The 22,108-nt window shown below is 34.1% G+C and overlaps 2 protein-coding genes and 1 long non-coding RNA gene across 9 annotated transcripts; 1 reads left to right on the top strand and 2 right to left on the bottom strand.

The window, feature by feature from the left end:
• The first annotated feature begins 6,736 nt into the window (after positions 1–6,736).
• LOC107888289 (uncharacterized) lies at positions 6,737–9,284 on the top strand. The gene is made up of 3 exons (XR_001681334.2): positions 6,737–7,230; positions 8,332–8,539; positions 8,766–9,284. It is a non-coding gene; the product is annotated as an uncharacterized lncRNA (long non-coding RNA).
• A 2,676-nt stretch (positions 9,285–11,960) lies between these two features.
• Positions 11,961–16,525, bottom strand: LOC107888287 (probable serine/threonine-protein kinase At1g54610). Of its 4 annotated transcripts, none has more exons than XM_016812349.2 (8): positions 16,360–16,525; positions 15,567–16,044; positions 15,033–15,317; positions 14,643–14,960; positions 14,175–14,402; positions 13,949–14,049; positions 13,147–13,261; positions 11,961–12,510 (listed from the first exon to the last, which is right to left on the bottom strand). In XM_016812349.2, the coding sequence occupies exons 2-8, from the start codon at positions 15,924–15,926 to the stop codon at positions 12,220–12,222; spliced, it is 1,698 nt and encodes a 565-aa protein (XP_016667838.1). In that variant the 5' UTR covers positions 15,927–16,044; positions 16,360–16,525; the 3' UTR covers positions 11,961–12,219. The 4 variants fall into 4 exon arrangements, with proteins under 4 accessions (XP_016667838.1, XP_016667836.1, XP_016667837.1 ...); XM_016812347.2 differs by having other exon boundaries at positions 11,961–12,513; positions 16,360–16,524; XM_016812348.2 differs by having other exon boundaries at positions 11,961–12,513; positions 15,567–15,976; positions 16,360–16,516.
• A 1,170-nt stretch (positions 16,526–17,695) lies between these two features.
• On the bottom strand, positions 17,696–21,700 carry LOC107888288 (probable nucleolar protein 5-2). Of its 4 annotated transcripts, none has more exons than XM_016812351.2 (10): positions 21,558–21,652; positions 21,381–21,464; positions 20,987–21,097; positions 20,771–20,812; positions 20,479–20,658; positions 20,223–20,387; positions 19,307–19,507; positions 18,631–19,128; positions 18,383–18,514; positions 17,696–18,295 (listed from the first exon to the last, which is right to left on the bottom strand). In XM_016812351.2, the coding sequence occupies exons 3-10, from the start codon at positions 21,062–21,064 to the stop codon at positions 17,894–17,896; spliced, it is 1,698 nt and encodes a 565-aa protein (XP_016667840.1). In that variant the 5' UTR covers positions 21,065–21,097; positions 21,381–21,464; positions 21,558–21,652; the 3' UTR covers positions 17,696–17,893. The 4 variants fall into 4 exon arrangements, with proteins under 4 accessions (XP_016667840.1, XP_040965205.1, XP_016667839.1 ...); XM_041109271.1 differs by having other exon boundaries at positions 20,987–21,089; XM_016812350.2 differs by lacking the exon at positions 21,381–21,464 and having other exon boundaries at positions 21,558–21,700.
• Positions 21,701–22,108: the final 408 nt, after the last annotated feature.

Here is a 22,108-nt window from a genome sequence, read left to right as displayed (position 1 = left end):
AGCGCGCTCTCATCTACTTATTTTTTAATTTTGATAAGATTAGGGTTAGGATTTTTTAATTTTGTTAGTGTTTTAAGGGTGAAACTGTAAAAGTTTATAGGTAGAATTGAAGGGTCGGGGATGCGATAACGCGTCTCAGAACATATACATTTCATATGTCATGCCGGGATAAAATCATTACCTCATAAACCCATTCTATGGAAGTTAGGTTTTGGGGTGACAGTGCTTGATACGGTCACAGGTCGAAGTCTAAGGGTGGGTTTGGATGGGCGATTTGGTGCGGTGCGTTCAGCTTACTTTTTGTCTCACGCTACACTATAGTATTTAATCTCACCGCCACCGCTATTTTTACACTAATCGCAGGTAAACGCACTGCCCATCCAAACTCACCCTAAGTAAAGGTCCTAGTCAGTAGCCGTGATGCGGTCATGGGTTTGAGTATAACTGAGGGCTAGTTGATGGTTGTTATGTGGTCACGAGTTCAAGCTTTTTAGATACCCGCAAATGATGCCTTATATATACCATACATACAGTTGAGGTCGTAATCATAGGGAAAAGCAAAGGGCTTGTCAGTGTAATCAACGTAATTTTTTCTCTATTTCCAAGCAGCTGGTATCTTCAACCTTTCATTCTTATCCAAAGGTTGACATCGAGGTGGACACAATAGGGCTCTCAGGCGGAGAGCGGATGTTCCAACACAATAGATGTCAAACTTGGGTCAGTGCGGTAGCAATTGTAGTTATTAATGTGTTGTTTAATAAGAACAACCATTGTTACCCCGAAAGGAGCATCACTTTTACTGCACCACAATAGCCGTTGTCCGTCTAAAAGTCCTCCTACGTCCACGGCGGTACTGGCGTCCAAGGCAATATTTTCAGTTATTAGAAAATTTTGAGCTCGTGCCCGCATAATGGCCGTCAACTAGCTCCCCCATTACCGATCCATGACCGCATAATGGCTGTCCATTGAGACCTCTACATAGACTTCCACTCGTGGCCATACAAAGAAAAATAACCCCGAAACTCGACTTTCACAATGTAACACCCATAACCTGTTTCTATCACCATATTATGGTTATAGAGTATTATCAAACGATTCGGAACAATCAATAACAAATAGCATCAAGTTACCTAATTAATTAATGAAATTTTATAAATAATTCAGATCGGGGTAGAACCTACACTTGTGGGCCTTAAATCGAACCTACGAGGCCTTTAAAATAATTTAGGAATAATCAGGGACCAATTTGAGCCAAAATAGAAGATTTAGGGCAAAAGTGTAATTTTCAAAATAGGCGTCACACAGCCGTGTGTCCAGGCCGTGTGATAGAGCTAGATCGTTTAGCTCAGACATGGTCGTGTGGCTATCCCACACGCCCGTATGGCTATCCTATACGCCTATGTGGCTACTCCACATACTTGTGTGCTTAGACCATGTAACTCACTGTGCTTGAGTTAAGGTCATACGACCATGTAACTCTGTGCCTCACACGGCCATGTCGCCAGGCCATCTAACTCTTTGTGCCCATGTGGATTGACCTGCACCATAACACGTTAGGGGCACAAGCTCGTGTGGGTTACCCGTGTGCGACACATGACCGTGTGGCAGCCCGTGCCCTAAGCCGTGTATGCCCAAAATTGACATAAAATAAGCTCATTTTTCATCCAATTGTATAGGTACCTAAACCATCTTCTAGTACATGATTACAAGCCTCAAAACGCATCCAAGAATCACCATATCATGCCAAAACAATCAAACAAAATTACTATCCAAAGTCATTAAAGTCTTCACATCTTAATTAACTAACAACTTATTACCTTGGCTTGGCTTCGATGCTTCCACACTTGACTACATTTAGCACACATATAAGTTAACAAACTTACCATTTGATTCACATATCCATAACACTTGTGCCTAGGTTAATACCTTACATGCATGCTTCAAAAACTATAAAACACAACCAAAGCATAGACAATTCAAGTAATACCATACAAACCATTATACATAACTACATTCAACTTTAACAACTATTACATGTCATATGAGCCAAGATGTATACAAAATCTACCAAAAAAGATCCTCGGATAGTGTTATTCTTCGAGTTGATCTGATCTCTCGATCTCCACAAAACGCAATCTACAAAGGAAAGACAAAGACACGAATAAGCTTACATAAAGCTTAGTAAGTTCGTCGATTAAACGATAAAGCTTACTAAATTAAAATAATAATTTAAATAACAAGGTTACTAACAAAGTTCCTGTCAATCACAACTCGCAACAGGTGAGCAATGCATGATAATAGAACAAATCAATTTCTCGCATTTCAATAACATTCAACGATCAATAAAACATTGTCCGATGAATGATATACAAATACGAGTACACGATTAACCATCCAGAATACACCAGGTGCTTATATGGGCCAATCCAACCAATAACGCACCTCGGCACTAAGTGCCTAACCCGTAGGTTAACATCTACCCTTGTAACACACCAGGAAATATTGTAATATAACATGATAGTCCGCAACAAATGCAAGACCTCAGTATATTCAGTGAAAGAGGATATATAAAAATCATCGTCACAGTTCATATCAATCACGTACCACAAAGCAAAGTAACCTATTGGCATGCTAATCGTACTCTATCCTATGATCATCGGCTCAGAATATTTTAATCAAAAATAAAAAAGATTTTCAAGAAAATATATAAAAAAATATTTAAGAAAATTAGGCTAAATTTGTTATTATACATATTTTTAGCTGCCACGTCAGCTTGTCGTTTGTGAATTTAACGAAAGTGACCGAAATGGCCGAACTATGTAACATGGGTGCTTAAATTGTAAACATTTTATTTTGCGAACCAAAAATGAAAATTTTTATAATTGAGTGACTATTTGTCTAGTTTACCCTTATTTATTTATATGAATTTGAAACAATGTTATTTTAAAAGAAAAATAAGGGATAAAGTGCAAATTTACTAACATAGTATAAGTGAATATTGAAATTTGTCATTATACTTTATTTTCTTTGATATTTACCACTATATTTTGAAAATATGTGTAAATTTACCATTATACTTTATATTTGCCAAACATCGAATTGAATTTTTTTAATTAAATTTTAATACTCAATATTAATTTTGATTTGAAAATAATTTAATAAGAAAAATTCTTTCAAATATATTATTTTAATAATTAATCATAATTTAGTATATGAATATTAAAAATAATAAATTAACTAATAAGTGTTAAAATTAACATGTTTTAATCTCATTCTTAATGTGTTTTTGGGTGATTATTCGTTGTTAATTGTGAATTTTGTGCTCCTAATCCTTTAAATTCATATTTTAATGTTTAATAGAGCACTTGGGAGCAAAAGGAGCGAAAATCGAAAAATCGTAACAAGCTATAGGAGCCATACGGACGTGTGGTAGACTGTGTCAAATTCATGGGATTTCACACTGAATTTTGAAATATTGTCATTTATAAGCATTCTAAGACATATATATGACAAAATTAAGAAGATAAGAGTGAGTCGTCATAGAATATTCAAGAAAACAACTCGAAAAATACCATTGAAGCCGATTTTAAAGTAGATTTCTGATCGGCTGCGCGCATGCACGTTAAAACAACTAATTTATGAAACAATTTTTAAAGTCTGATTTTACTGCAAGTGTACATGTCAGTTGTAATTGTCGAAACCATTTTTTTGAAAAAAAAATTTAGATTGTCGACTTTAAAAAATGAAAATTGGGAGTCGCCACCAATCTTTTATTGAGGTGTGATTGGGTCACCTAAAAACGATTTTGGTCTACGATTTTTAGAAAAACGGGTCCAGGAGTCGGTTACGTATGAGGAAGATTAGCACCCTCATTACGCCCAAAAATTGGTACCTAGTTAATTAATTAATGTCTTAATGTCAAAAATTTGAAAAATATAATCCTTAGCAAAAACTTAAAAACGTTACGTATTAAGACCCTTATCATTTCAGAGAAAGAAAATGCCACACCCAATGCATTAGGGCACGACATTCTAATTTCCTCAAAAATGAATTAGGTAAGAATACTCGTGTAATAAAAATTTAAAAGAATATCCATTTATTCAAAATTTAAGAAATCGCGGCCCAATACGTTAGGGCACAATTCCTCCAAAATCCCAAACTTGGAATATTTCCTTTATTATTTTTTAGAAAAAATCTTCATTTCGAGAAATCAATGCGTCACATCCAATACGTTAGGACACAACTGTTGAATTCCCAATAATGAATTCTTATTTTTTGATTAAAGAGAAATACTTGATTGTTAGATTTAATGAAGAAAATCAGAACCCAATACGTTAGGGCTCAATTTCCTTGAAAATCCTAAATACGAGTATTATCTCTATTTTGAAAAGTTCTATTTTTAAATTCAAGTAAAAAGATGATTTAATGTTATATTGAATGCGTGTGATAAAGTCACAATAACAAGTACAACAATTGTATAGAAATAATATAAACAATAAATAAACAAAATTAATATAAAAGCATGCTTTTAAAACATAAATAAAAACATAATATCGATAAACAAAAGAAGGAAATAAACAAAACGCATAAAGAATAAAAAAGGTACATAATATATTTATTGAAATTATGAGGAAGAAAAAAACAAGCACAAGATTTACATATAAAACTTTGAATTATAAAATTTATATAAATATATAATGCATTTATGAAATAAAGAAAAATATAAAAATATATAGATTTAAAATATGTATTAAAAATATATATGTATGTGAGCATTTTAAAAAACATAAACATATACACGTATATAGATAAATATACAAATATTCATTTTAAAAAATATAACAATATATTTACATATACATATATATAATAAATCTGTACATATATATATATAAAATAATTACATATATACATAAAAAATAATGATTACTCTATATTAAAAAAAAAATATGCGTGTAAGAATATAAATGAAAATTAATGTACGTATCAATTATGGGAATAAAACAAAAATAGTAATAATAAAATAATAATGCTAAAAGGTAATAAATTGAGTAAAAAAAAGTCACATTGTAATTGAAATCGAATTAGCAGGCAACAAATGGGATCAGAAGTAAAATGAGGGACGAAAATGCCACACGCAAATGACATGGGGGTCCAGATGGCCAATAACCCAACTTCCCAAAACGCTGTGTATTGACATAGGCTAAAGTGAATAAATTGAAAATGAACCGGGTAAATTTAAAAAATAGATCTGGAACAATGTGAAAACACCGAGGGGCAATCGCACAAATTACCCATTTAGGGTGAAAACGCGCGAACCCAACCTGCGGGTCGGGTCGACGCGCGGACCCACCCCCAAACTGAACGGTGTCGTTTTGCCCTTAGGTTTTAAAAAATATTTGCAGTAGAAAGAAAATAAAATAAAATAAAATAAAATAAAAACAAATGCTCTCTGTTAGGGTTTCTTCTTAACCCATTTTGTGCCGCCGTTCACCTATGCCAACACTCCGATCGCGACAGAGATGGCAATCATCCGACGATTTCGACGAAAAAAGGTAAAATCCCTTTTCTCCTTTCTTTTCTTCGTATTTTTAAGCGGAATAAATAAATAAAAATAAAATAAAATAACGAAACTACGAATGAAGAATACCAAATGGAAAAAAAAATCTTCTGTGTTAAAAAATTTTGTATCTCCCACTATTTGAACTCTCTGTGTTGCAAAAATAATAGTTTTCTTTTTATTAATCTCCTTCCCTTCTCAATGAAGGGAGAGGCCTCTATTTATAGCTGAGCCTCCCCAAATCCAACGGTACAGATCAATTACATCAACGGCTAAGATTAAATGGTATCTACAAATTAAATCTTCAAGATTACAAAATCATATCTTCTAAGATTGTATATATCATATCTAAGATTGCATATATCATATCTAAGATTGTATATCCTCGAAAATTATGTTTCCATATGTGAGCTCGGGCTAAAATTGGGTATTACAGTAATATTTATAGTGTTATAATGAAACACTGAAGTATTCTAAAGATCGAACCCAAAGAAAGAAGCGATTGAGCAATGACTAACATACACGATAGAGGCTAAGTGGCTACTAATACGATTTTATATTATGGCGATTCATAAAAGATAAGTTTACAAGAAAATTAAATATTCCACTTTAGGGACTAAATTGTAAGAAATGTAAACTAGAGGGACTATCTAGAAAATGACTAATAGAGTAGGTTGACTTCAATGTGGTTCACCAAATCTCAGACTAGGGACATAAATTGCGTAAATTACTAAGTGGCTCCATTTTATCTTTCGATCTCAATTTTAATGACTTAGATGAATCAGGTCTGGTTTATCTTCCGATCTCGCTAGTTAATCCGGGGCTAACGAACGAGTGCACGATAAGATTACCTTCCAGTCTCACTTTATCTTAATATTCCCTCAGGGGCGTCACTACCTAAGTTCTTAGTTCTATTCAAATTAGTCAAATTTGTTACGGTTTAGTCATTTGTCCAAATATTTTAGTTTATCCACGTCTCCATCAACCAACCTCCTTAAGGATTTAGCTATACATGCTCAAAGTCAAGAAAATAAACATAACAATAGAAAACAAATTAGCCATGAAAGTAAAGCTTAAGAAAAATGTGAAAGTTGAGATTTTTATGCAAGAAAACTTAAATAACATGAAACAAAAACTATTTAACTAGAGGTACTCATGGGCCTGGAGGTCTGGCCCGGCCCGACGGCTCGCCCAAAATATGGGAGGGTTCGGGTAAAAATATAGGCCCAAAATATGGGCTTGGGTAAAAAACGAGCCCGTTTAGAAAATGGGCCAGGCCTCGGGCAAGATTTTTTGGCCTGAGCTCGGCCCGGCCCGGCCCAAAAATAATATATATTTTTTTATTTTTTAAAACATTTCTTCCCCATTTCCCCGTTTCCCCTCTTCCAGAAATTCCTAGTGCCCGACTACCCTCCTTCATTTTTTTTCTCAACCTTCACCTCCGGCACCGATCCACCTCTAGTCCGACACCACCGATCAACCTCCGGTCCTCCACGGCTCCACCCATTTCCCCCATTTCCCGTTTCCCTTCTTCCACAAATCCCTAATCCCTTGCCCGACTGCCCTCCTTCCTTTTTTTCTCAACCTTCACCTCCGGCACCAATCCACCTCCGGTCCGGAACCGATCCACCTCCGGTCCTCCACGGCTCCACCCATTTCCAGAATTAGAGGTTAGTTTTCTTTATTTCAAAATTCAAAGGTATATTAACAGTGTTAACCCTAGTTTATTCGGTTAAATTCTCATTAGACATTTAGTTAGTTTTCTTTATTTTTTCTTTCTCTGATCTTTACTGTAAATATAAGCCTTAGCCAATGATGTGAATACAAATGGGTTTACAGATTTGTTTTAAGGTTTATAGGTTATGGTCCTTTGATTTTTTGAAAGACTACAAAATCCATTTGTATTTTTGCACTGAAAGTAGCCTGTAGGCATGAAAGTACGCAGTATTATCAACTAATGAACAACTAATGCCTTTTTTGCTGGTACTGTTGTTAGCTTGAAAACAATGCCTTACATAGCGACATTGCTGGTACTGATATTATGAATTTCTCTATTGGATTGAGACTTGATTGATAGTCCTTATTTTATAGTATTTATAATAAGCCGTCTATTTGGAAGTTCCTCGCCTTCTCTCACACTTAGAGAAACGAAGTGAAAGGAGGAGAAAACATTAAAAAGAAAAAAGGAAGACATAAGTTTCAAGCTTTGTGTTAAGTTGTAGTTATGGTTTGCTACTTAGCAAAGCTATAATTTCTTTTATTTATTTATTACTTTGTTTCCATTTATTGTTCTTTCTTTATTTTTAAATCTTACAATTGAACTGCCGGAAAACAAGAAAAAGAACCAATATTTCTTTTATTTCTCTCCTTTTTCTAATCTTATAATAGCTAAAGAAAAGGTTCATTAGATTACATTTTTTAATTCTGTTCTGGGAAAATGTCAGCATTTTAGCTAGCAGCAGCTTTAATCCAAGTTCTTCTCTTTGTTTGTCTTTCCTTGTTAAAAAAACCAAATAAGCTTCTCATTATAAACATGGCTGCTACTAAATCCAAGTAAGCTACACTCGTTTCTTTCCATTTCTTATCTATAATTTCAAGCTTTGTTCTAACATTTTGTTTTTCTAGATCTAACTTTGGTTTTATTTTTCTTTGTTGGACTACTTGTCTTTGTGTTTCTTTTCTTTTGATTTTTTTATTTTGTGTATTGTGTGTTTTAAATCATGGGAAATTGATATTATGATCAAAATATGACACTTTGAACGTTTAAACAGATCCGGTTTATCTGAAACTCCAACCAAGGTTTCACCAGCAACACCAAGAGTGGCTACTAAACTAGGCAGGGCACTGGTCAAAACAGAGCCGGGTTGACCCTCTCCCATGCAAGGTACTCGCCATTAGGTTGATCGATCCCCGCGATTGTCTCTTAACTCAAAGTTGACCATTGATTGGAGATCACTAAAGGCTGCTTTGGCGTCTGAAGTAAGTGTACGGTGTAATTGTCAATAGTGTCAAATATTACTGCATTTCATCTTATGCATTTGGTATTCACGGTGTACCTCAGAATTTGCAAGGAAATTGAATATTCAAAAGGAATTTGTTGGTGTTGGATTTTGGTTAACTGTTCTGACTAACATAGAAAAAAATGTCGTGTCAAATATTTTGATTATGAAACTAATGGAATTTTATTTGCATTGTTGGATCTTAGATGGTTTCGATATCTAGAAATCGTAAACACGGGGTTGGTAAGGGATGGGAACGGCAGGCTAAATTGAACTTGGTCGAGGAGGATTTAATGATAGCAAAGGAGCAAATGTCATTGATCCAGAAAGAAAAGGCGGAAGCAATTGATGAACTGAAAGAAGCACAGAAAGCAGCTGAAGAAGCGAACAAAAAGCTTGGAGAGGCTTTGGTTGCACAAAAGCGGGCTGAAGAGAGCTTGAAGATTGAGAAATTCAGGACAGTTGAGTTGGAGCAGGCAGGAATTGAAGATGCTAAAAAAAAAGGACATGAAGACTTTCTTTCCTTTCTTCTTTCCATGAGAGTTGAGGGAATATGAAAGACCAAAGAAGTAGGAAGAGTTGGAACTTCCAACTTGGAAGAGAGGGGGTTTTCTAAAGTTTATTATCGAGAAAACTAGTGTTTTAATCCTGTAAGAATAAACTCATAATTAATTAAATAGTTAGTGAATTCTAATCTAATGTAAAAAATAAGTAATCTTATTTTATTTTATTGTTCATTATATACAAAAAAAATATAAATTTATATAATTTTAATAATAATTAGTTTTAAGCAAAAAAAATAGGTCGGGCCGGGTTGGGCTCGGGTTAGGAAGCGGGCTGAAATTTTTTTTAGGCCCGGCCCGACCCTTGAGCACCTCTACATTTAACAAAGAAATCTAAAGCAAAAAACATAAAAGGAATAAGCTTTAACAGATTGAGAGTAAATTAAACTGAAATACATTAAATTAAAGCTTAAAGAGTCTTGAAAGAAAGGTACAAGGATTGGAAATGTAAATAAACCTTAGCTACAATGTTAACTAACTTAATTAACATAAAAAAAATTAAGAACAATAAGTAAATATAGAAAAATAAATTCTAATCTAAGGTAGAAGAAGAGAAAAGTAAAAACCCTAGAAAAGTGCCAAAATTTTTGTTGTTTTGAAGGGTGTTCTGATGACTTTTTTATGCCAAAATTGGCCCTACACGAGCCTTGTGTGATATCGTGATACCCAGAAGAGGATATTGCCATATCTCAGGCAATATTAAACTTGGGGGTCTTCCTTGAGAGGTGGATATTGTGATATCCAATGAGGATGTTGCGATACCACTGAAGGGTCTCATTGGTTTTTTATACTGCGGAGGTATCGCGATTCTAGGGGTTAGATATCGTTATACCCTTGCCTTAGATGTCGTTCTCGCTCGTTTTCGACTACTGACACATCCCTACATCGCTCAAACACATGTTAGACCTCCCAATGGCACACTATCGGCCAATTTGAGTTAAAAAAAACACAAAAACAAGAGATTTTCACTTATTACCCGAAAAATATAAAAATACGAAAATAACAAAAAAACTAAGCTAAAAACTCTATTTTGCTCGAGAAAAAGCTCCTTAAGTTTGTTGGAAAATTTTAATTTGCCACATTGATTTGTGGCAGATTAATTTTTGTCAAGATTGAAGATTTCCAGTTGATTTCTTAGAAGATTATTATGAGTTTCTTTATTTCTTTCGATTATACTGTATCTTGTTTTTTTTATTTTCAAGCATAAACTAATTTTCTAAATACCAAGGGAGATGAACCCTATGATAGATTTTGTCGTTTGATTTTTATTTTACGTAATAAATACTTAGTTTCTTGTTCTTAATTATGTGTGCTTAATTCTTGATTTGATGTTTCTAAATTATTGATTCATGTTTGATGTGCTTAAATCGGAAGTTGAATAAACCCTGTTTAAGAATAGATCTTGCGTAATTGAGTGGAGCTACATGCAATCCTAGAAGTAGAACGAGATAAATCTACCGGATTAGAGTCAAATCTAATAAGGGAATCCATATCACGAGTTAATGCGATAATAGGGGTTTTAATTAGAAAGAAATTTCAATTAATCAACCTAGAGTCAACTGTTCTTATGCTCGAAAGAGATATTTGCATAATTTAGGGATTTCTATGGATCAAGATAGTAAGTAAAGAAATTGCGTAATTTGGATTGATAGTGACAGATGAAATCTATGTGAATTCTTTCCTGGCTATTATTCCGTTTCTTGGTTGTTAATCGATTATTTTCCTGATTTATTATTTGTTGTGTTCGTTAGTTAATTAATTTAGTTAATTTTAGTTTTTAATCAATCACTTGAATTATTTAGTTAAATAATAGAAAGACAGTAATTACTAGTACTTGTAGTTTTCATGGGAACGATATCTTCTCTCACCGTAGCTATACTATTAATTGATAGGTGCACTTGCCTTAGTCAAATTTTTGATTAATTCCGTGAACATCATTAACATAGAAATTCTATTTAATGGAATAAATATTTAAAAATAAAAAATACATATAAAAAACAACATTAGATTTTTTAAATAACCATTTTTATTACTTCTAATATTATATTAATTAGCTTATTATTGTTAAATATTAAAATAAAATAAAATTTTTTTATCAAATTTTATCTTCGAATAATGTGAAATTAAAATAAATAGTAAAATTCAACCAAAACTAATTTTAATGGCAAAATTCAATCTAACCTAAATAAAGGGACAAAGTTCAATATAACGTTCTAAGTATAATGGTGAATTTACTTTTTGTTGATAAGTTCAATAACAAATATCAATAAAAATACCTAAAATTTAGTGACAAATTTACATATTAATCCAAAAAATAATTTTTTTTAATTTTTCAATTTTATTCCAACCATAAATTTTTTTATTCCAACCAACTAATCTATAATCTCGAGTCCCAACACTGCCGTCAGCTAAAGGTTATTATTATTATTATTATTATTAATAGAGAATTGAGGTAATGGTGATTAGCCTCTTAGGTGATCCATAATTAATATGATTGGCATAACCTATGATATTTATATAAATTATAAAAACATGTACCATGCATGCCCAGTACTAATAAAAATGGATGTAACATCATTGTCCACTTTATTAGAACAAGCCAATCACTTGTGGGTAGTATTTTCTATTATTATTTGTTCTGATAAGTTTAAAGAAAATCACAAAGATTTATATTCGATCAGGTTGAAACAATTTTTGTAACATGAAAGGTGCTGTCTTTAAACATAAATCTCAACAAAAAGTGAATTTTGAAGCATTTATTAGTTTTTTTCCCCATGATGTTCTCTAGTCTCCATTAATCTAGATAGTGTACAGTTTAGAACACAACACTGTAAGAACTGAAGAAATAAAAATATGCATAACAATGGAGAACTTAACCTCAAAGGCAGCCACTTAGGATTGTAAAAAGAATAAAAAAGGTAAAAGAACAAAGGAAAATATAGAAAAATAAATAAATTGATTTCAAACCCTTGAATACATGCTTCTATAGCAGTAAGAGTTCTGGACACTGTCACCGAATGCAATATCAACCGGTTTTCGTAAATCTGAGAGTTTAAAGTGTGCTCTTCTTGCCTTTAACCAGGTATCGCCACTTCATTCATTTTTGGGATCCTTTTGGAGGTTTAGATGGTTCGTGCGAATCGACTGCAACATGCTTCTTTCGCCTCAGAGCACCATTACTGGCAGACTCGACCAGCGGACCAGACCAAGTTTGAATTGGTTCTTTCGAATATGTGAATGTAGTGCTGAAGGGGACATCAGGAGGAACAAATGACGGATCAATGTGTTGTGATGCTCCTAAAGGAAAGCCAAGTGCTCCATCTTGGTGTGGTGGGGGGAACTTTTCGCTTTTGCTCTTTGCGTTCGCATGGGTTATTAACCGCCTTCTCTGCTTCACATTGAAAACCCGAAATTAGTTAAAAGTAACGGAAATGTTCAAACATGTACTTGATGTCAGTGCATTTGACTGCACTTTGGAGTGAATGTTGAATATATAATGGAAATGTTCAATATATAACCGAAATTAGTTAAAAGTAACGGAAATGTTCAAACATGTGCAATCTTTTTTTTAAAAACTTCTATGTATTTGAAGAGTTCTTGGAGAATCATCTCTCCATACTCGTGTCTGGAATATATAACAGACACGGATATTTCAAGAAAAATGAAAGGTCGCAGCAATACTAATATGCCTTAATATTTGTATAGACTCTTAAATTAGGTGTTAAATACAGACTAGCAAAAGCTGCGTTATCAAATATATTCAGTAGGTGGCCAGAAACTTGATCACAATCGAAATAGGACAATATATCTAACAAGGAAAGTTAAGACGAGATTTAGAACACCTTATCTTTGAACAAGTACTTATGCACGTGCCTAACTTTTTGTTACCAATATAACAACTTGAAAGCTCAAACAAACAAGCTCCGGTTTCGAAATTCTATTCTCAATTACATAGGGGAAGCAGGGAACAAATTCTAACAATAGAAGATAATGGTTGATGACAAAAGCAAATGGTCGCACTTACATCAAGATTAGACTGAAGCTCGGCATTGGCTTCTGGGGCAGGCACTGCCCTTGCACGATCACGTGTTCGTGTTTTCCTTGCACCGTCACCTGGGGCTTTACTAGCTGCTTTGAGTCTGCACATTAGACCAGAAAAAGAAAGGGTTCATACATATTCTCTTTAATCATAGTTGAAATATAAAGAGATACATGGATGTCAGATGCTTTCAAATATACAATAATTATAGCAAAATAGCTTAGATTGAAACTTTCGAAGTAAATAACTATAGCTAGAACACTAATTACCACAATGTCACGGCATAGTTAAACTCAAAATGGAACCAATGTCAAACATAGACTGAAGAATAGAATGATTCTAAATCATAGAACATTATTTTTTATAGTAGAGCATCTATCTGACCAGTAAAAATCAAAGTTCTTTGGATCATAACAACCTTTATCATCTAACTATAGGGAAGAATCATTCACATTTCAGAACAAAGTAACTAAGATCCAGAAAACCCTGAATCTGTATACCTATGCATGCAAACAACATTAGTTTATTAACTGCTCCTCTCTCTATATATACACGCGCACACACACATATATATATTCAGAACAAGTATGTATTTCCATAAATGGCATACATGTTTGAGGGTCTGTATAGTTCTTATATATATGCATACAGTAAAACTGAACAAACTATCATTTTTGGTCATGGAAATCCATCAAATTGAAACAATTTCCAACCTCAATCAGTTAGCACAGTTTTGTAAAAGAGCCGGTGACTATAGTCGATAGAGAAAAAAGGTAAAAGAATTAACCTCCGTGCTTCATCATCTTGCCGTTTTGCATCCATCTCTTTACTGGGGGGATATTTTGGGAGGCTAGAAGGTTCACAAGCATAAGGCTCGGTCATGAAGAACTGCAGAAGAAGAATAAAATGGTGGAAAAGACACTTTTCAGAACGGTATCTTCAAATTGATCTTTATATATAAAAATGAAAAGATGCCAAGAATCGAGACTGTTCATCGAAATCAAAGAACTTACTTCACTTCTTAATGCAGCAGTCGCAGTTAGAAGTTCCGCTGGATCAATTGCAAGTAGAGTGTCGATAAGGGGCAGTGATGATGGTGGAAAATCTTTAAATGTCTCTTTTATGCGTCTTTTATATGGCTCCCGAGGCTTAAATAAGGTTGCATTTGGCAACTTCGACTTTTTCCAGTATTCATCTGACGGTGAACCACATAACTTGTATATTTTATGTAGTTGCTCTACCTAATTTTTCAAGAAAAGAACTATAGTTAGTAGCAATGAAGTGCTAGTAAATCTACATAGAACATCACATTATTCAAATCTTCACCATGCAGTGACCGGCAAAGATCGAATATAAATGCATTTCAATATATGATGTTGTAATTTATTGGTTGCAAGATGTCAGCTCCAGTCTCTATGCAGTAACCATGGAACATTGCAATCTGATAAACCGAATAAACAGCAAACAAAACAAAAACCTACCTCCGTTCGACCAGGCATAATGGGCTTCCCAGCCAAGAGCTCAGCTAAAATGCATCCTGCACTCCAAAGGTCCACACCAACACCATAATCCGTAGCCCCAAGAAGAAGCTCGGGGGCTCGATACCACAAAGTAACCACTCGACTAGTCATGGGATGCTTGCGATTTGGATCAAAGAATGTAGCCAGTCCAAAATCAGCAATCTTAAGTACTCCTCCATCATCAATAAGAAGATTTGACCCCTTAATATCACGGTGAAGCACCCCACGGTTCTGACAATGCTCAAGGCCAGAGAGTAGTTGATGCATGTAACATTTAACCTACAATGTGACATACCTTTTAAACCACAGATTTTACAATAATTTTAAATCACGAAACAAGTTGAAGCTAACCTGTGGCTCTGTAAACTTCACTATAGGGCTTGCTGCAAGCCCCGCCAAATCATGCTCCATGTACTGAAACACCAAATACAAACTACACGACATCCTTGAAGTAACTAAACCTTCTAATTTGACAACATTGGGATGATCCAATCTCCGCAATATGAGGATCTCTCTAGCCATGAATTTCACACTCTCAGGTTCAAGATTATCAAACCGAACCTTCTTTAGAGCAACGATTTTACCTGTTACCATATCTTTAGCTTTGTATACATTGCTATATGTTCCTGAACCAATCTACCATCAGTAGGGAAATGTAAGTATCTGATTCAAATGCACTAACTTCGAAAAACATCAATAAATGAAGAGCAACACTGAAAACCAAGCTGCATCCTAAGCCAAAATTAAACAAAGAATGGAACTACAATGAAAGAAACAACCAATTATATCCGCTATAATTTCGAAACAAACTACAATTCTGGCATTATCATTCAATAATGATCAACATGAAAAGCAGAAATATTGAACAAGAACAAAGCAACCAACCTTATCAATCTTCTCAAATGTGTCGGCCCTTCGTGGAATCCAACCATTAAGCGCCTCGCCACAGGCATCGGACAGCCACGCAGGCCATCCGGCTGCCACCTGCTCTCCAAGCGAATGTTTCAGTAGGTTACTCGACCTGGGGTTTGGCTTTGCCCTTCTCCTTTCCCCCCTTTGTTTCCTTTCCCCATTAGCTTTTTCCTCCTTTTGGGTACCCTCATTTTCAACCTCTACAACACTAGCATCAACCTTTGGAACTGTGACATTTTCTACTTTCTTGTCTGATTCAAAGCTAGCATTTTTACTTTCCCTAGACTCTGAGACAATCCCTGAAGATACCTCTCTTCCCAACACACACCCCATTTCTTAAATCTAAACCTCATTTCCCAACATGTTCGAATCTGGGTTTTGCTCTAAATCAACAAAAAATCAGTTTTCAACAAATCAAGCAACTTTAACAAGCATGATCAAGCTGTTAAATCTGCAAAAATAAAATAAAATAAAAAAGTTGACTATTACATGAAATCAACAAAAACCCAACTTTAACTAGTCAGCAAGAATTTAGCTTTTGGAAAAAAAAAAAGAAATTTGGGATGTATTTAAGAAGGAATTTGCAGAAGTCAACATCAGAAATGATCCAAAAGTAGAAAAAAGAAAGAAAGAAAGTTTTTAGAGAGAGAAAGAGCTTAGATTAAAAAAAAAAAGACATTAAAAACGAGCTTGGAAGTGTTTTAGTCCAGTTCAACTTTAATGTTTTGTAAGAGAGAAAGCATAATAAAATTGATACTTCACTTACTTTTGGTTGAATCTGAAAGAGAAAAGACAGAGATTTCCCATTTCTGCTTACAAGTGTTTTCTATATGGTAAAAACCCTTTGGACTTTCTCTTTGTTCGTTGTTGTTGTGGACTTTTGTCAATACCCTTACCATTGCTATCAAATTATAAATAAAAATGTCTCCTTTAATATTATGAGTCAAGTGAGACGATTTATATAAAATATTTGGAAAAAAAACAATTTTTTCTTAATCAATAAATTTTTTATTTTTATATAATATATTTTAAAAAAAGTAGGCAAACTATTTTTTTTTAAAAACAAATATCATTTCAGAAACCATTGAAATAAAAAATTAAAATAAATTATTTTTTTAAAATGATATATTTAATATATTTATTTTTATTTAAAACTATCTAAAATAATATAAATAATAAATAATTTTCAATTTATCATAAACACCCTCAATTAAAAACTACACTCCTTTTTGAGAAAACTGTTATTTTATTTTAAATATTTTTTTCTTAGGTATTTGTCTTTGTCCGTGCAATGAATGTGACATATTATATAACCTAAGATATTATTTCAAATACTGTGAAAGTGGCAATATTTATATTTTAAGCAATAACTTTCTTCAAAAAAGAAAATTTATTTTAAGCAATAACTATGAACTAGACTTATTCTTTTAAGGCAAGTCCTAAACTTTATATCCATATTAAATTTTTATTTCTATTAGAAAAAGTGATTAAGGACTAGACCTGTAATTTAAGTGGATTGAGTTGATTTTATATTTGATTAATTTGGATCGAATTATTTTAGATTTAGATTAATTTTTATACAAATCATTTGTCATTTATTAGTCAATTTTTTAATTAAGATTTTCATATCTAAATTATTTCAAGTTCGAGTACCTTTCACATTCAACTCAACTCACTAAATAAGAGTCAGTGGATTGGGTATGTACAGATTTTCTTCACCACCAATTATTCAATTATTTACCCTTAACTTCATTTTTTTAAACTCAATGAGTCGACATATTCCCCATATTTTAGCTGATTTTTTTTGCGGCAGATGATGTGCTTACTATTTCCAGCGTCTGTCAAAAAACTGACACCTTGTTTATCAGCAATGAAATATGCAGCATGCAGTGTTTGTCTAAACAACACATTCTGCCCAAGGATCTTGAAAGGAATTGAACATACTGAAATTTGTACTCCAAACATCATAAGTGTCTTTTACAGTACACAAGAAAAAAAAAGTGGTAAGCTAGACATCTCATTCCTTCAAGAGTAACCAATGGAGGCTCTTGGTTACCATTTCCATATCATTGCAAGAAGATATTAAACTCAAATTAAAAGGATAACAAAAAATTGTTTTGATATTCCCCTGCAATTGCATCCTTAAGGAAGTTGAAAATACATCATAATTGGGTTTAAAGAACACACTACCAGATGATTAACTCAACAAAATACCACATTTTACAAGCATAAGTTAAATTCTATTTTCTTACCCAAAATTTGTCTGGCAGTCGATCACCACGTAAGGCCTTTGATTTTTCTCAATCTTCACTCTTCTTCTTCTTCTTCTTCTTTTTCTCTTTCTTGGTCTGCACTTCAGATTCTGTATCTTCTTGTTCTTCGTGCTTTCTCTTTTTCTTTTTCTTCTCTCCTACTTCAGCATTCTCTACATCCTCGGTCTGATGTTTCTTCTTTTCCTTCTCCGTAGGTTCTTCGTTTTCAGGTTCATTTTCATTAGTTGGCAAACCTGCTTCCTTGTCAGCTTTCTTCTTCTTTTTCTTCTTCTCTTTCTTAGCTTCAATTGCAGGTACCTCAGCTGCTTTCTCTATCTGTGGAAGTTCGGCCTCAACCTTCTTCTTCTTCTTTGGGACTGTGTCTTGTTCATCAAGTGCAGCGGTGTTTGTTATTTGACTGAGAACAGAATCTGCTGCAGGATTGTATGTCTGTACACGAGAAAAGTGTCATTAACCACCTAAAGGAGGAGAAAAAAACACAACCTAAAAAAGAAATGATAAATCAGTTACACGGACCTTAGCAGGAGTTATTAACCCAGCTCCCTTCTTCCGATCCTTGTCATAGACTTCTATCTTAGGCTTGCCTTTAGCCGACCCGGCAGAACGTCCCAGTTCTTTGCCTTCAAGAGCCCTTAATCTTGCTTCAAGCTACAAAAATATAATATGCAAAGAATACCTTACATTCCACTATTTTTTTTTTCAGGAAGAGTGTGCGGGTGCAGGGAGAAAGAAAAATAAGTCACCAAAGCAAGTATGTAATTTACCTTGGCTCGGTTCTCAAGTCCCATAGAGTTATCTTGGTCATCTCCAAGAGCATCACAACGAATTGCCAATGCAGCCTTTGCGGCAAGTGACCTGGAAATCTTCCCCTTGTGTTTTGGTGCTGCCTGACCAACCAAGGATGCATGGTAGATGAGTCCGTATTTGGGAGTCGAATGCTTTGTCTTCAGAGCTCTGAAGAGAGCCTTCTCCGCACCTAGAATCTGAACAGTACTACCAGGCTGTTTGGCAAGATTTATTAAGCTGCCACCATGAGCAATGAGACGAGCACCAACAAGTTCACCGACAAGAGCAGTCAAGTTTGGTGCAACAGTGTTCATCCTGCTCTTTAAATAATCATATAGCTGAGCTCGGTATTCAGAAAGATTGAGAACCTGATCACATAAATCTTTGATATTCATCAGATCAAGGTCACTAATTTCAGTCCCCATGGATATGACTGCTGCCTCCTTTAATTCAGTCTCAACCTCTTCTGGTAATACCTGTGAAAATTTAAGCAAACACTCTTTAAAAATAAGGAAAACATTCCTTCAAGCACTTTATGTCAAAACCCATGAGTTAAGAAATTGATAGTTGGCAAACTGATAGTACTACCATAATAGAACACTTGATACACAAGTTGGGGTATTAGTTTTCTGATTAGTGAATCGGAATTCATACCTCTGAGAAGTCGAGCTTAGCAGCATTAGCACGGTCACCCATTAGTTTTACTGCCTTGGCATACATGATATTGTCTTGTATGATCTTAGTAAGCTCTGGAAAATGCCAACCATACCATTCACGAACCCTCATTGCATATGTGTTGAGCTCTTTATCAAGGTCATCAAGCAAACCAATGGCTTGAACAATCATTGTATCAACCTACAACAAATACAGTTATATTATACCATCACCAAAGCTCTAGAAATCATGTGATTTAACATCCAGGAATTTCTTTAAAACAGGACAATTATTCAATAGCATACAAGATCCACCTTATATCAGCACAGCATCTACGCACATCAATGATTCTCCTAGATAACTTCAACCCCAAGTAAGCACTTTTTTCCTATCTTATTGACTCTTCATTTTCATGAAGTACAAGTGTCTGACACATACTTGGATGTGACAATGGGCATATGACCCTCCAAAGACCCTCCACATACATGAAAATTGTGGAGAATTTTGAACATACCCAAAGACACATACACCCAAGTTTCAGTGACCTAGCTTTGTGCAAATGAAACTACAAATATGAAGAGCAATTCATTTTTTAAAGAGCATTCACAATCAGCATTTTACTCTTAACACCATATTTATTACAAACCAAAGGATTAGCTTTATTATGTGCAACTAATTTTACAATATTAATTGCTTTTACCTGAGGTCAACAGGATCATTGTTGTCAAATCGAACAACTACAAAAATCTAATGCTTACACTGAAAACTAACAATTCACCTTACTAAAGTTACTAAAATCTTAAACCCACTTATTTATATATTCCTGCAATCAGACATTTTCCCTGCAAAACTCTCCTCATTCAAACGAGATAATGCTCAATCAAGTTCAAAAGAAATTGTTATAATTTATAAGTACCTTATCAGCACTGAACTTTAGCTTGTATCTAGAAAGGCTATGTGAAAGACCCAAACTCATCGGAGCTAAATCTTGAGCACCTAGACCAGATATGAGTTCTGTCAACTGAGTTCTCACACCTCTCAGCAACTCCATAACAGCATTATTGTGAACACAATCAATTTTCTGCAAAAAAGTAATTACTTCTACTTAAATAAGATTTATGGAACAGAATAACATCACCATAGAATCTGCAATATGAAGAGTATTAACAGACCAGTTTTTCCTTAATTGCATTTCCAAGCTTTGAATCAGCCACTCCAAGTGTTTCACCATCACAATGCGCACGCAAAAACTTGCGCAGACCTTTACTGGGTGCACTTTCAAGTAGTTTGGTTGCAGCTTCCAAAGCTTCTGCAGTGTTTTCAAACTTGGAAAAGGCTTTCAACGACACAACCTAATTATATTATAAATGAAAATGGATCAGCTCCAGAGTCAAACGTAGACCCAAAAGGCATGATACTAAATGAAGGAGAACAAATGAAATCAAAATCCGAGAGGGTGATAACCTTTCTGGCAGAGTCAGGAGCCAAGAATTCCTTTGACAAGTCCTACAACAACAAAAACACAAACTTCAAAATCAAGACTTCGAACATTTAAATCCTACAAACTAAAACATAAAGCGATTGATTTCAGTCAATCAATGCACTTTTTTCTAAAGTTAATAACTAGATTAAAAATGCAACTTCCTATTAATTCTTACAATATATGAATGAGAAAATTACCTCAACTTTATTCAGCTTCCCTTCATCTAAGACTTTGAAAAGGGCAAAGCCTGCCGGAGTCTCGAACAACACAAGCATGTCTCAACCCTCAAGAAAAACAGACCTAAAAAACTATCACCATAAAATTACTATCAACGACATAATCAAACTTCAAACCAAATAATCATAATAATAAAGGCCCGAACATGAAGAAAAGCCACTCCTTTCCTAATACCCCATTCATAAAATTACCTCTTCAATTCATAACCATAAAAAAAACAGTTAAAATTCAACATTTAGGAGTTTTTAAAATGAATCCATTATATATACATATATATAGCCACTTATTTTTAAATCCCCAGTTCATAAATTACATCTTCAGTTCATAGCATAAATAAGAAGGCTAAAAGACAACCATTTCTGCGTTTTTCACAGGAGGCCATTAGCGTTAAAGTTACAGTAAACAAAACCAAGAATCCAACTTAGCAACCACGAAAACCTAGCAAAAGCAAAAATCAAAGAAACATGCTAATGAAGAGAGAGGAAATATGCAAAGTCGTTAAAGGAAAAAGAAACCCTAATTTCCTTTTACCTAAGTTCTGTTTCGGTCTGCTGAGTTGCTGAGAATGGAGAAACGAAGAGAGACAGCGATGGGGTTGGTTTAGGGTTTTTAAGTCAGCGCTTATATTGACGTATTGTTCATAAGGGCACTTTGGTAATTATGTCAGTCCTTTGCAGCAGAGTCATTTAAAAAAAATTAACCCTTTTTTTTCTTTTTCAGTTTGCGATGTGTATCAGTTGAGATGTTTGGCTTTTTTATCCAATAGACGAATTTGAGTAAAGAATTTGCAAAATAGATTAGTTGGAGATATTATTGAATATTTAAGGGATAGTAGTTAGAACAATATAACAATGTTCAAGGAAAGACTCACTCAACTAGAATTGCTATGAAGGTGTATATATAAAATTTTTAGTTTTTCTCATTTTTACCTTGTTTCATTATCTCAATTCTCAACCAAAAGTTTCTCTGATTGCAATAGGAGCCTTATTCCATATCTCGGGCTTTCACTATCTCAACTTTACCTCAAAAGCCTCGCATGCATGCACGAGTGCTCTATCTCTCAACCTCTTAATATTCACGTG

Source organism: Gossypium hirsutum, chromosome D13 (assembly GCF_007990345.1).
Source record: "Gossypium hirsutum isolate 1008001.06 chromosome D13, Gossypium_hirsutum_v2.1, whole genome shotgun sequence".
Lineage (NCBI taxonomy): Eukaryota > Viridiplantae > Streptophyta > Magnoliopsida > Malvales > Malvaceae > Gossypium > Gossypium hirsutum.
The sequence above is the reverse complement of the archived record's forward strand: the minus strand, read 5'-3'. Positions and strand labels throughout refer to the sequence as shown.